Source organism: Pongo abelii, chromosome 20 (assembly GCF_028885655.2).
Source record: "Pongo abelii isolate AG06213 chromosome 20, NHGRI_mPonAbe1-v2.0_pri, whole genome shotgun sequence".
Classification (NCBI taxonomy): Eukaryota; Metazoa; Chordata; class Mammalia; order Primates; family Hominidae; genus Pongo; species Pongo abelii.
The window spans coordinates 64,488,092-64,501,764 of NC_072005.2; the positions used below are offsets into that span (position 1 = coordinate 64,488,092).

At 48.6% G+C, this 13,673-nt stretch overlaps 1 protein-coding gene across 1 annotated transcript; it reads right to left on the reverse strand.

The window, feature by feature from the left end:
- Nucleotides 1–1,913: 1,913 nt before the first annotated feature.
- Nucleotides 1,914–12,822, reverse strand: ZNF671 (zinc finger protein 671). Its single transcript, XM_009233237.4, has 4 exons — nt 12,564–12,822; nt 5,376–5,502; nt 4,477–4,599; nt 1,914–3,859 (listed from the first exon to the last, which is right to left on the reverse strand). Exons 1-4 carry the CDS (start codon nt 12,588–12,590, stop codon nt 2,643–2,645), a joined length of 1,494 nt encoding a protein of 497 aa, XP_009231512.2. The 5' UTR covers nt 12,591–12,822; the 3' UTR covers nt 1,914–2,642.
- Nucleotides 12,823–13,673: the final 851 nt, after the last annotated feature.

Sequence of the window (13,673 nt, forward strand, 5' to 3'; positions counted from 1 at the left end):
ATAGTGCCACTGCATTCTATCCTGGGTTGACAGAGAGAGACCCTGTCTCAAAACAAGAAAAGAAAACTGGGAAAACACAGACAAATCCTACAGGCAACCCTATATAGACTCTATCATCTCTTGCCTCTTGCTTCAGGAGCAGCCCTGCCTCAGTGACAGCAAAAAGTGGCAACCAAGAAAGCTATTTCCACATGATTCACCAGGAACACTGGGTAAGTTGCAAAGCCATGTCCCTGAAATGCTAGATCTTCTTTCTTTCAATCTTGGTTTTCCTACCCACTTACACACTCTTTTTTTTTCTTCTTCTTTTTTTTTTTTTGTGACAGAGTCTCGCTCTGTCACCCAGGCTGGAGTGCAGTGGCGTGATCTCGGCTCACTGCAAGCTCTGCCTCCTGGGTTCACGCCATTCTCCTGCCTCAGCCTCCCAAGTAGCTGGGACTACAGATGCCCGCCACCATGCCTGGCTAATTTTTTGTATTTTTAGTAGAGACGGGGCTTCACCGTGTTAGCCAGGATGGTTTCAATCTCCTGACCTCGTGATCCGCCCGCCTCAGCCTCCTAAAGTGCTAGGATTACAGGCGTGAGCCACTGCACCCGGCCCCAGCAATAGTCTTGAGTTGAGCCATCTAGAGTCTATGGGAATCCACAAAATGTTTAGATTTGCCCTGGGAGTGATGCTGACCACAAAAGAGACACAGCTGTGGAAGTTCTGAAACTTTCTGTATACTCTCATCCTATATAGCCATAGTATGGGAACATCTGAGCAGGTACCTTTAGAAGTGGCACATCCCAGGCCAGGTGCGGTGGCTCATGCCTGTAATCCCAGGACTTTGGGAGGCCGAGGCAGGCGGATCACCTGAGGTCGGGAGTTTGAGACCAGCCTGACCAACATGGAGCAACCTTGTCTCTACTAAAAATACAAAATTAGGGCCGGGCGCAGTGGCTCACGCCCATAGTCCCAACATTTTGGGAGGCTGAGGTGGGCAGATCATGAGGTCAGGAGATCGAGACCATCCTGGCTAACATGGTGAAACCCCATCTCTACTAAAAAATACAAAAGAATTAGCCAGGCGTGGTGGCGGGAGCCTGTAGTCCCAGCTACTCAGGAGGCTGAGGCAGGAGAATGGCATGAACCCGGGAGGTGGAGCTTGCAGTGAGCCGAGATCGCACCACTGCACTCCTGCCTGGGCAACAGAGTGAGACTCCTTCTCAAAAAAAAAAAACCAAAAAATTAGCCGGGCATAGGTGACGCATGCCTGTAATCCCAGCTACTCAGGAGGCTGAGGCAGGACAGTCACTTGGAACGCAGGAGGTGGAGGTTGCAGTGAGCCAAGATCACGCCATTGCACTCCAGCCTAGGCAACAAGAGTGAAACTCCGTCTCAAAAAAAAGAAGTGGCACATCCCTTGTAGTGTGCTGCAATCCTTCAACTCCCTATTAGTCATAACCAGTGTTTCTATACCAATTATAATTACCACCTGGCTCCTAGAGGTCCTCCAGACAAGAACACCTGCCTATTAAATTCTGAACAGACTCCTTGACAAGAAGCAGGGGCCAGCTTCCCACTAAGTGCTTGGAAATATGGAACACTGGATGGGAACCAGTGACCAAACTCATGCTCCCAGGTGCTCTAGAAGTTGTTACAACTGATATCTCTTCATGGTTACCTCCAAACCTACAGTAAAACTGGCATCCAGGTCACATGATTTGTCTCACAAAGCCCTGCAGTATGTCTTAGAAGGGCTTGAACAGCAACACAAATTAGGTCAAAGCTGTAATCAGAGCTGTTCTCTGCCATACGCTCTAAGGGACAGAAAACAAGGACTCCCACAAAAGCTGTTAACTTGTTCATGCTGAGAACACAACTGTTTCCTCAATAGACTCCAAACAATAAACAGAACCCACAACATTAATGGTGGCTTAAAGAACAGGCCTTTATTATCATGAGCAATGTGAAGCAGGCAGTTCCAGAGCTGGGTGACTTGGATATTGGATATATCCATAACGAGCATCATATGAAACCAATCAATGCAGGCAAGTCTCTGCAGGCTATTTGCAGAATCCTTCTGTGTCCTCTTGAACAAAGCTGATTATTTCCATGCCATTTACATCAAAAGAGAGGAAATTAAGACCCCTAGTGGGCTGTGAGACCACTCACAACTCCTTTTAGGGACTGGGGAGAGAAGAGAGGTCTGCCCGTCACAAGCATGCTGGGGTAAATGGTAAACGCAGTATGATTCTGCCAGATGGTAGGAGCAGATGGCTCCTGCCCCAGCAAAGGTCAATAGCCATTTAAAAGTGCAACACAGCTGTTGAAAGCATCTCACATACTTGGCGCTCACAGGGAATCTCCCCAGTGGGAATGTCCATATTTATGAAGTTTCACTTCTTACTGATGGCTCCCTCCCAATGGCTGCTCCCAGAGTTCCACTCTACGGTGAGCTGTTGGGCTGAACAGAGACAGCACATTGCTTGGACTGCTAAGGCCTGTGTCCGGTGTGAAATTCCCAATGGCGGGTAAGGTTCAGCCTCCAGGGGAAGGCTTTCCTCCATCTGCTGCACTCATTAACTACTGCTAGTTCCCCACCATACAGTAAGTCGGGGGCATTGGCCTAAGACTTTCCCCCACATTTGCTACACTCTTAAAGCTTTTCTCCAGCATGAACCCTCTGGTGCAGAACAAGTGTCTGTTTCCGGATGAATTCTCTCCCGCACTCACTACACACATAAGGCCTTTCCCCAGTGTGGACTTTCCAGTGCCTGATGAGGTTGGGTCTTTGAGTGAAGGCTTTCCCGCACTTGCTGCACTCATAAGGCTTTTCTCCAGAGTGAACTTTCTGGTGCTGAATGAGTTTGGAGATGCAGCTGAAAGCTTTACCACATCTGCTACACTCATAATCACTGCTGTGAATTCTCCAGTGTACATTAAGGTGGGAGCTTTGGCTAAAGGCCTTCCCACATTCACTGCACTCATAAGGCCTTTCTCCAGTGTGAGTTCGTTGGTGCAGAACAAGTGTGTGTTTCCGACTGAACTCTTTCCCACATTCACTGCATACATAAGGCCTGGCTCCTGTGTGAACTTCCTGGTGTCGAATGAGGTTAGACTTACTGCTAAAAAATTTCCCACATTTGCCACACTGATAGAGTCTTTCACCTGTGTGAACTCTCCTGTGCTCAATCAGGCCGGAGATTTGTCTAAAGAATTTCCCACATTCGCTGCACTCATATGGCCTTTCTCCAGTGTGAACTGTCTGGTGTTTAAAGAGGTCATAGCTTTGGCTGAAGAATTTCCCACATTCGTTACACTCATAAGGCCTTTCTCCAGTGTGGATTCTCTGATGCCGAGCAAGTGTGTCTTTGCGGGTGAAGGCTTTCCCACATTCACCACACTTGTGATACCTCTGTCCCGTGAGAAAGCCACTCACAAGCTTAGTGCTCTTGTGGGGCTTCATCCTGCTGTGAGAGGCCTGATGCTGAAGAAGGCCAGATGTGGCTGAAAAGTCTCTCCTACCTTTCCCACATGTGAGGGTCTTCTCTGGCATATGGACTCTGCAGCTTTTCACAGAGTCTCTGCCCTCCTTCCTTGGGAAGAGTTTCCCTCCATTGGGCTGGTTCTGGTGCTGGTCAAAGTCTGTATTGAACCAGAATTGCTTTCCACATGCCCCACACAAGTATGGTTTCTGCCTGGATTTTCCCCCACGGTATTTAGCCAGGTGTAAGGTATCTTTCAATATTGGGCCACATATGTCACATGGGTGAGACTCCAGCTCTGCCACGAGAGTCCTGACCTCTGACACTCCTGCTACAAAAATGCTCTGCTCAGAAGATACCTCCTCATCCTCCACTCCATGCCAACAACCTGAAGACACAGAAATGCTGATTAAATGCATATTTACGGGTGGGAAGGGGCAACCTCATCGTATATGTACATTTGACACACGCAGGAATAAGTTTATGAAACTGTTTTCAGAATGAGAGGCATGGTCAGAGTGAGGAAGGAACGGCTTTGAGGTAGTGAGCCTCCGGAGGTCATACCATGGGGGAGTGCCAATGAAGGGCCATGATATAAGAATGGAACCAAACAAATGGCTTCCAGTAGGGCCTTGACTGTTAGTGACTCATGAGTGCTATGAAAAATGTATCCAGTCCCAGGAAAATCCAACTACAAGTGAGCAGCTGGTGTTCCAAGACTATTTAAGAGTATATGCACATCTTGTGAACATTAATTGCAGGTCAATATTGCCAAAAAATGCAGACAGAGAAGTGGTAAAACATGGGTGTAAGGTGAAGGCCAGAGGTGAGGGTGGCAAGGGGCTAACAAACTAGAAATGATATATCTTCGTGTCAAGAACAGGAAAGGACAGATAGAAACACTGTGTGGCCACTGGCCCTGGAAACAAACGCGGATGTGAACAGTTAATGTTGCCAGTTTTGAACCCAGCTTTGACATCATGCCCTTCCCTGATGTCCACTCACCAGGTCTAAGTCCCCTCTGGGCCTCTCTTTCTGTGGCTGAAGTCATATCCACCTGGTCATACACCCAGGGCTCTTCTCCTCGCTCTAGTTGCATGACTGCACGTGATCTGGAAAATGCAATTCCTAAGGGAAAGTCAGAACAGGTGAGCAGCCAGCACTGGCCCATGGCAAACCACCCTATGATGGACTTCAGGTAAGAAAAATAACCTGGGAGGAGTTGTGCAGGAATAACCCAAAGGTCCCTATAAGTGACTATGTAAGTGCCTATAACTCCTGACAAGGTCAGGCCTTAGAAAATCTCACCTGAGCTGGGCGCAGTGGCTCACACCTGTAATCTAACACTTTCAGAAGTCAAGTCAGGGTATTACTTGAGCTCAGGAGTTCAAGACCAGCCTGGGCAACATGGCAAACCACATCTCTACAAAAAAATTAGCTGGGTGTGGTGGTGTGTGCCTGTAGTCCCAACTATTCAGGAGGCTGAGGTGAGAGGATGGCTTGAGCCTGGGAGGTAGAGGTTGCAATGAGCTGAGATCACGCCACTGCACTCCAGCTTGGGCAACAGAGCCAGACCCTGACTCAAAAAAAAAAAAAAGAAAAGAAAATGTCACCTGGAGAAAGGGACAGAACCTTGGGCACAGAGGCATCATAATTTTGGACAGAGTCACCAGTACAGAAAGTGAACAGACCTAGTGAGATCCACTGGGCAAACCACAAGTCTCATGACCCAAACCCTTGGCTGCATGGCTTCAGGACTACTCAGCAAGTAGGGAGGACACTCCATACAGCTTAGCCCTGGCACCCTGAGCACCTACTCCAGGAAACTGGTGAAGAAAGCGGTGCTCATGATCCGACCACAGGAAGAACAGAGTGGTAAAGGGAGAAAAGCATGAGGACCTTACCCAGTGAGGCTAAAAGTGCAAAGTTCTCCAGCATCACATCATGGTACAAAAGTCTCTGAGCATCATCAAGAAGCTCCCATTCTTCCTGAGAGAAGTATACAAACACATCCTCAAAGACGACACAGCCCTGCAACAAAAGGGACAGGAAGGAGCATAAAAAGTCTTTTGACCAATGATCCCCAGTATACCTACCCACAACATCCTGCTAACTAACCTCCCAGGTTCCCAAGTCAGAGATACCAGGCACTAGTACCACTGCTCCTCACTCTCTCCTGATCACCCCAGCAATCACTGTGTCAGCCCACCACAACAACAGACAGGCTGACAGATAAATGCCATTTACACTCTAAGCCAGCCAACTCCCCTGGGGTACCCAAGATCACAAATCCCAGGTATGAACCTAGGCTCATTTTTCTCAGTTAAGCCCCAAGTCACAAGACCATCAGCTCGCACTCCCTCCTCTCATACACGTCACTCTCTGGACTACGTCTCCCTCACATCTCCAGCTTCCCCCCTACCCTACTGGACCACCCCATCTCCCTGGACTCCCCAAATGTCACTCTACACACAGCATCAAGAGTGCTTGCCAAGGGCGGATCACGAGGTCAAGAGAGCAAGACTATCCTGGCCAACATGGTGAAACCCTGTCTCTACTAAAAAAAAAAAAAAAAAAAAAAATACAAAAATTAACTGGGTATGGTGGTGTGTGCCTGTGGTCCCAGCTACTTGGGAGGCTGAGGCAGGAGAACTGCTTGAACCTGGGCGGCAGAGGCTGCAGTGAGCCGAGATCGTGCTACTACACTCCAGTCTGGCAACAGAGCAAGACTCCATCTCAAAAAAAAAAAAAAAGTGTTTGCCAACAATCAGTATCCCATCTTGCTCCAAAACATCAATGGCCCCATTGCCAAGGAAAGCCCTATTGTGGCTCTGAAAGCCTCCCAATCTGGCCCTGTTCCTTTTTTTAAATCACAGGTACCTCAAACCACATGCAGATCTCAGGTATCCTCAACCCTCTTCCATTTCTTTGTTGCACATTGTACCACTGTTTGATATGGATTGGATGTTGAAATCTCATGTTGAAATGCAACCCCTAGTGCTGGAGGCCCAGGGAAGCCAAAAGATTGGACACCCCTGATTTAAAGTGAGAGATGTGTAACTACTCCTTTAACTTGAACTCTTAGAGGCCAGTGTAGGGTTATTAACTGACCTGATTTCAATATTGCTGTGCATCAGGGAATAGGAACGCTTAAAGAGAGGGAGAAGGATGGGGATCAGCTGGTCAGTGAGGCAGTCAGAAGACACATAACAATTTTTTTTTTTTTTTTTTGAGATGGATTCTTGCACTGTTGCCCAGGCTGGAGTGCAGTGGCAAGATCTCCGCTCACTGCAAGCTCCGCCTCCCGGGTTGACACCATTCTCCTGCCTCAGCCTCCCGAGTAGCTGGGACTACAGGTGCCCACCACCACACCTGGCTAATTTTTGTACTTTTAGTAGAGATGGGGTTTCACCGTGTTAGCCAGGATGGTCTCAATCTCCTGACCTCGTGATCCACCTGCCTCAGCCTCCCAAAGTGCTGGGATTATAGGTGTGAGCCACCACGCCCGGCCACATTTAACAATTAAGCCTGCCTATCTCATGTAAGTGTGGCTTGTGGTGCCACATGATGGCCCAAAACAATTACAATAATAATACCAAAGATCACTGATCACAGATCACTGTAATAGGTATAATAAGGATGAAAACGTTTGAAATATAAGAATTGCCAATGTATGACTTCAGGGATGCCACAAACCTTCAATTTGTAAAAAACACAGTATCTGCAAAGTGTGATAGAGTGAAGCACAATAAGACAAGGTACGCCAGTATAGGGAATGCGAGTAGAAACATTTCCTACATTAGAACAACTTACTTTAGAGTAAACCTTTGGTAAGAACTTGCTAGCAGGGCATGGTGGCTAACACCTGTAATTCCAGCACTCTGGGAGACCAGCCTGGCCAACAGAGCAAAACCCCGTCTCTACTAAAAATACAAAAATTACTGTACACTCGCCAGGGCATGGTAGCAGGTGCCTGTGATCCCAGCTACTCGGGAGGCTGAGGTAGGAAAATCGCTTGAACCCAGGAGGTGAAGGTTGGAGTGAGCTGAGATCGCGATACTGCACTCCAGCCTGGGCAACAAGAGCAAAACTCCCTCTCAAAAAAAAAAAAACCAAACAAACAAAAAACCAGAACTTGCTGTGAGGCAGCTGCCCACAATGAGCCTGTCTTTCTTGGGAAATGTATTTAGTCAAAAGAGCTAATGGAAGGCCAGGCGCGGTGGCTCACGCCAGCAATCCCAGCACTTTGGGAGGCCGAGGCGGGCGGATCACTTGAGGTCAGGAGTTTGAGACCAACCTGGCCAATATGGTGAAACCTCGTCTCTACTAAAAATACAAAAATTAGCCGGGCATGGTGGCACGCACCTATATAATTCCAGCTACTCCGGAGGCTGAGGCATGAGAATAGCTTGAACCCAGGAGGCAGAGGTTGCAGTAAGCTGAAATTGCACCACTACACTTCAGCCTGGGTGACAGAATGAGACTCTGCCTGAAAAACAAAAAAAAGGTACTAAAGGAGGCTGAGACAATCTATTGCATGGCATTTAAGGTATTCTGTGGCTTTGGCAACACTAATTGAAGCAGGCTCATTCCCTGCACTGAAGGAACTTTTCAGTGTGTGTTTCTCTTAGTTCAGGTGGTTCAAAAGTGAGGGTGAGAGAGGTGATGTCAGCAACATAGTGGAATGAGAAGCTCCTGACTCTTTCTACCCACAGACACATGAAATACATGCCTATTTGGACCATTCCCTCTGAAAGTGAGAAACCAGTTGAGAGACTCCTGATCACCAGGCAACTGAGAAAACCTCTATCTTGAACAGGTAGGAAAAGCTGAGGCACACTCAAGCATGAACCCCACTGTGGGCACTGTATTATACAGTAGAGAAAGGAATCCCCAACACACACCTTCTCCCTGTGAAGAGGATGGTTTAGACCTCACATATAGCCCCTAACTCTAAGGTTATCCATGATTTGGCTCTTAATTCACCAACTCTAGAGAGCTAAGGGGATGAGACATCAACCCCTCTGCACTACTCACAGGGGATAAAGACCCTGGAAGTGCTAATGTGCCCATATCAAACTACTGCTTTTTTCCTGTGGTCTCTACAGACCACAGTCCACACAAGAGTCCCAACTTGTAATTCTTCTCTCCAAAGAACAGCACTCTAAACCTCCTGGCTCTGTGAATAGAGGAGACTGGAATACATGTCTTTCTAGATCACAGAAAAAAGTTTGGCAGTTTGCTGGGCATGGTGGCTCACACCTGTAATCCCAGCACTTTGGGAGGCCAAAGCAGGCAGATCACCTGAGGTTGGGAGATCAAGACCATCCTGGTTAACATGGTGAAACCCCATCTCTACTAAAAATACAAAAATTAGCTGGGCATGGTGGCACGTGCCTGTAATCTCAGCTACTCGGGAGACTGAGGCAGGAGAATCACTTGAACCTGGGAGACGGAGGTTGCAGTGAGCCGAGATCATGCCATTGCACTCCAGCCTGGGCAACAAGAACGAAACTCCATCTCAAAAAAAAAAAAAAAAGTGGCAATTTGATATGGGCACTCAAGTGCTTCCAGGGTCTTCATGCCCTGTGAGTAGTGCAGAGAGAGGGCTTTAAAAAAATACAGCCCTTGTTTCTCCCCAGAAGAGGTTTATGCCATGCATAGAGTGCTGCATCTTTTACAGCTACCTCCCGAAGGGCTCCATCCTAAACCTCTTACCTCTGAGAGCAGAAGGAACTAGGCAAGTCTTCCTGGATCACAGAACAAATAGGCAGAATTAAATGGACATGAAAATACTTCTAGGGGCTACACCTCCTTGGAGCACTGCAAAAAAGGGGCAGGAATGTGCAGCTCCCATTTACTCTCCAGAAGGGGCTTACAGCATACACTTCTAGTGGCTACTTGACAATCTGGCTTCTACCAAATTTATATCAGGGAGCTGATAGGGGAACAGCCAGAGCCAGAGCATGGCACTTCATGAGCCTTCCATATGGCTCAATCCAACGATAAAATCCAGGCCTACTCATTCTTCCTTTGGCCATGCACTAAGTATCACAAGTTCTATAACTCCCACCCAGTAGACTGTCTCCTTAAAAACTACTCTGGAAGTCAATGGGGTTTTGCATTCCTGAGTGGCCCTAAACTACAGAAAATAAAAAGGTGGATACACAATGAGTCTACTTCCAGAGGCTATCTCCCCAGAATCAGAGGCTGCTGCCTGAACATGACTTTATGCATTTTTTTTTTTGAGACGGAGTCTTGCTTTGTCACCTAGGCTGGAGTGCAGTTACGCAATCTTGGCTCACTGCAAGCTCCACCTCCCAGGTTCACACCATTCTCCTGCATCAGTCTCCCGAGTAGCTGGGACTACAGGCGCCCGCCACCATGCCCGCCTAATTTTTTGTATTTTTAGTAGAGACAAGGTTTCACCATGTTAGCCAGGATGGTCTTGATCTCCTGACCTCATGATCCACCCGCCTCGGCCTCCCAAAGTGCTGGGATTAACAGGTGTGAGCCACTGCGCCTGGCCGACTTTAGGCATTTGACATAGATCCTCTAACTAACTTAACGCAGGCAGCAGGAGATAAATACCCATGCTCAGCTGCATCATGAAAACAGAAGAAACTGGAACATATTCAACACCCTCAACACATTCCAGCTACATCAAGAGAGTCTGGTTCCTACCTTCTGGCCTCAGGATAATGACAGAATGTAGTACATCCTAAGTTCCAGAGAGTTATCAAAAACAGAGACAGCATTCTGGACAAACACAAAGATTAGAGAAGCACCTTAAATCTTTGGCCAGATGGATTCGTGAGATCCTTCTACTACACTAGGCAAGACTGGGAGAAGTAGTGAACTTTTTTTTTTTTTTGAAATGGGGTCTCAGCCGAGCATGGTGGCTCACACCTGTAATCCCAGCACTTTGGGAGGCCGAGGCGGGTGGATCTCCTGAGAGCAGGAGTTCGAGACCAGCCTGGCCAACGTCGTGAAACCCTGTTCTCTACTAAAACTACAAACAAATTAGCTGGGTATGGTGGCGGGTGCCTGTAATTCCAGCTACTCAGAAGGCAAGACAGGAGAATTGCTTGAACCCAGGAGGCAGAGGTTGCGGTGAGCCAAGATTGTGCCACTGCACTCCAGCCTAGGAAACGTGGTGAAACCCCGTCTCTACTAAAAATGCAAAAATTAGCTGGGTGTGGTGGTGGGCACCTGTAATTCCAGCTACTCGGGAGGCTGAGGTAGGAGAACTGCTTGAACCCAGGAGACAGAGGTTACAGTGAGCCAAGATCACGCCACTGCACTCCAGCCTGGGTGACAAGAGCAAGACTCCATCTCAAAAAAACAAAAACAAAACAAAAAAAAAACAAAAAAAAACCTGGCCAAGGCATGGTGGCTCACTCTTGTAATCCCAGCACTTTGGGAGGCCGAAGGGAGTGGATCAACTTAGGTCACGAGTTTGAGACCAGCCTGGCCAACATGGTGAAACTCTATCTCTATTAAAATACAAAAATTAGCTGGGCATGGTGGTGCATGCCTGTAATCCCAGCTACTGGGAAAACTGAGGCAGGAGAATCACTTGAATCTGGGAGGCAGAAGCTGCAGTGAGCCAAGATCGCACCAGTGCACTCCAGCCTGGGTGACAGAGCGAGACTCGTCTCAAAAAAAATAAAAAATAAAATAAAATAAAATAAAACCAAAGCCAAGTGCAGTGGCTCACACCTGTAATCCAAACACTTTGGAAGGCTGGGGCCGGTGGATCAGTTGAGGTCAGGAGTTCAAGACCACCTGAGCCAACACGGTGAACGTCCCCCCCCACTCCCCCGCCCCCACCCCACCCCTCCCACCCCCGTCTCTACTATAAATACTAAAATTAGCCAGGGGTGGTTGCGGGCACCTGTAATCTCAGCTACTCGGGAGGCTGAGGCGGGAGAATCTCTTGAACCCGGGAGGTAGAGGTTGCAATGAGCCACTGCATCCCACCCTGGGCGAAAGAGTGAGACTTCGTCTCAAAAAAAATTAAAAAAAAACTAAAACTAAGAGAAAACACACAAAATGAGGGTGAGATAATCAGATAGTAGCAAATTTATAGCACACCACCCATCGTTGCCATCCCAGGCCAAACTCCTCATACCCTACAGCTCTCTCCTCCTGCAAACACTGAAAAGAACCCTTTCAAATGCCAGGACCCTTCTCTTCTGGGGGAAGTCTCAAGAATGCCCACTTCCTCTTCCCTGCCCTCCAGTCCCAGCCTTCTCATCTCTTATCCCAGAGATATGAAATAACATACTTAAGACTGCCCCACTTAAATCTGACCTCCTGGCCTTGACCTACTCCAGACCACTCCCTTCACCCCAAAGACATTTTAAGCCCAGCCCCTTCCCCACAACTTCAGACCTTCCTCTCTAGTTGCCTAAGTGAGGAAGCGTCCACTCTGAGATATCTCAGAGTCACCATTCCAAAATCCAAACGTTCATGGAAAAACAACAAAAACACCTTGCTCTTTCATGCCTTACTTTCAATCACAGCTGCATATGATGGAGCAGAAAATCCTGTTGGTTTCAAATTTAAAACCTACCCAGAATATGATCACTTCTACCTACTCACCTGCCATTACTCTTGGTACATCCACCACCAAAGCATTCCTGGAATCCACTGCAGCAGCCTCCTTACCGGTCTCCTCGTATCCATCCTTGCAGTCCCCACCCCTAACTAATGTTCTCCCCTGAGCAAATTTCGAGACACTTAAAATCCCAGCTAAGATCACGTCCTTCTATTCAAAACCCTCAGGTAATCTCAACGCCCTGAGAATGAAGGGACAACTTCTCAGCCTGCCATTCCAGTCACAGTTCCTCAAACTCTGCTCTGTGTTGATGAGAACCCTGTCTCCCAAATGCGTGTGGGTCAGCAGCACCCCCGAGCCTTTACCTGCGCCGTCCCCTCCGCCCGTAACTCTCCCACACCCACCCACACCGAGATAGGACCCCCCCCCGCAAGAGTGCGTCGCTGTCCTGGGACACAGGGGCTGCAGGAACTTTACGATTCGGAGTCGGAGAAAGGGTGACTGAGGGCCCGGAGGACGCAGCACCCACCCGCGCGGAGTCCGTTAGCTCCGCCATAGGACCGTGGGCGCGGACAGCTGCCGGGAGCGGCAGGCGTCTCGATCGGAGACGCAGGCACTTCCGTCCCCGCAGAGCGTAGGACGCGTCTCGGGGCACTGGGGACAATATCTCCTCCGCGCTTTCCCGACACCTCCACCTGCGGCCCACCCAAGCGTTACAGAGCCCCAGCCAGGTGCAGCCTGACAGAAACAAACAAAATGTCCGCTACAAGGAGCCGGAAGTCCCGCCCAGGCACCCCCCGCAGGCACTGAAACACCCCTCTCCTGGGCACTCATTGGATATGCAACGTATAGGTTTGTGGGTAGTGTGGTTCCCACTGAGCCATCCTTCAAGGCAGGGGATTTTTGGCCTGGGCTCTTGGGAAAACGAAGGAGGAGGGCCAAGTTGTTTGGGAAAAGTAACCCGAGTTTCAAAGGGCTGACAGGACTTCCGTCCTCTTTTTTTTTTTTTTTTTTTGGGGACAGAGTCTCGCTCTGTGTCCCAGGCTGCAGTGCAGTGGCGCGATCTCGGCTCACTGCAACCTCCGCCTCCTGGGTACAAGCGATTCTCCTGCCTCAGCCTCCCAAGTAGTTGGGACTACAGGGGCCCACCACCACGCCAGGCTAATTTTAGTACTTTTAGCAGAGTACGAGATTTCACCATGTTGGCCAGGCTGGTCTCGAACTCCTGACTTTGTGATCTGCCTGCTTCGGCCTCCCAAAGTGCTGGGATTACAGGAGTGAGCCATGGTGCCCGGCCGAGTTCTGTCCTCTTGAAAGGCCTGGACCTAGATTCCCCGGAGTGTAGTATGCACTGATCGCAGAAATGTTGAGACATTTCAGATGTTCCCCAAAGTTGCAAAACTAAATAGACACACCACACCACAATGTCACGTTGCGTACACTCACAGCTAAGAGCTAATAACTATTACCTTGTTGCTTTTTAAATATGTGTGCGCTCAAGCTTTACAGTAACTTTTGTGAGCTTCAGTTTGGTCAGAGATGTAAGAGAAAATATTCCAAACAAGGCCTTGGAGTGGAAGAAGGAAGAGGGATGATGTGAAGTATCCCTGAAACCAGTGGACAGATTCTTCAGAAAACT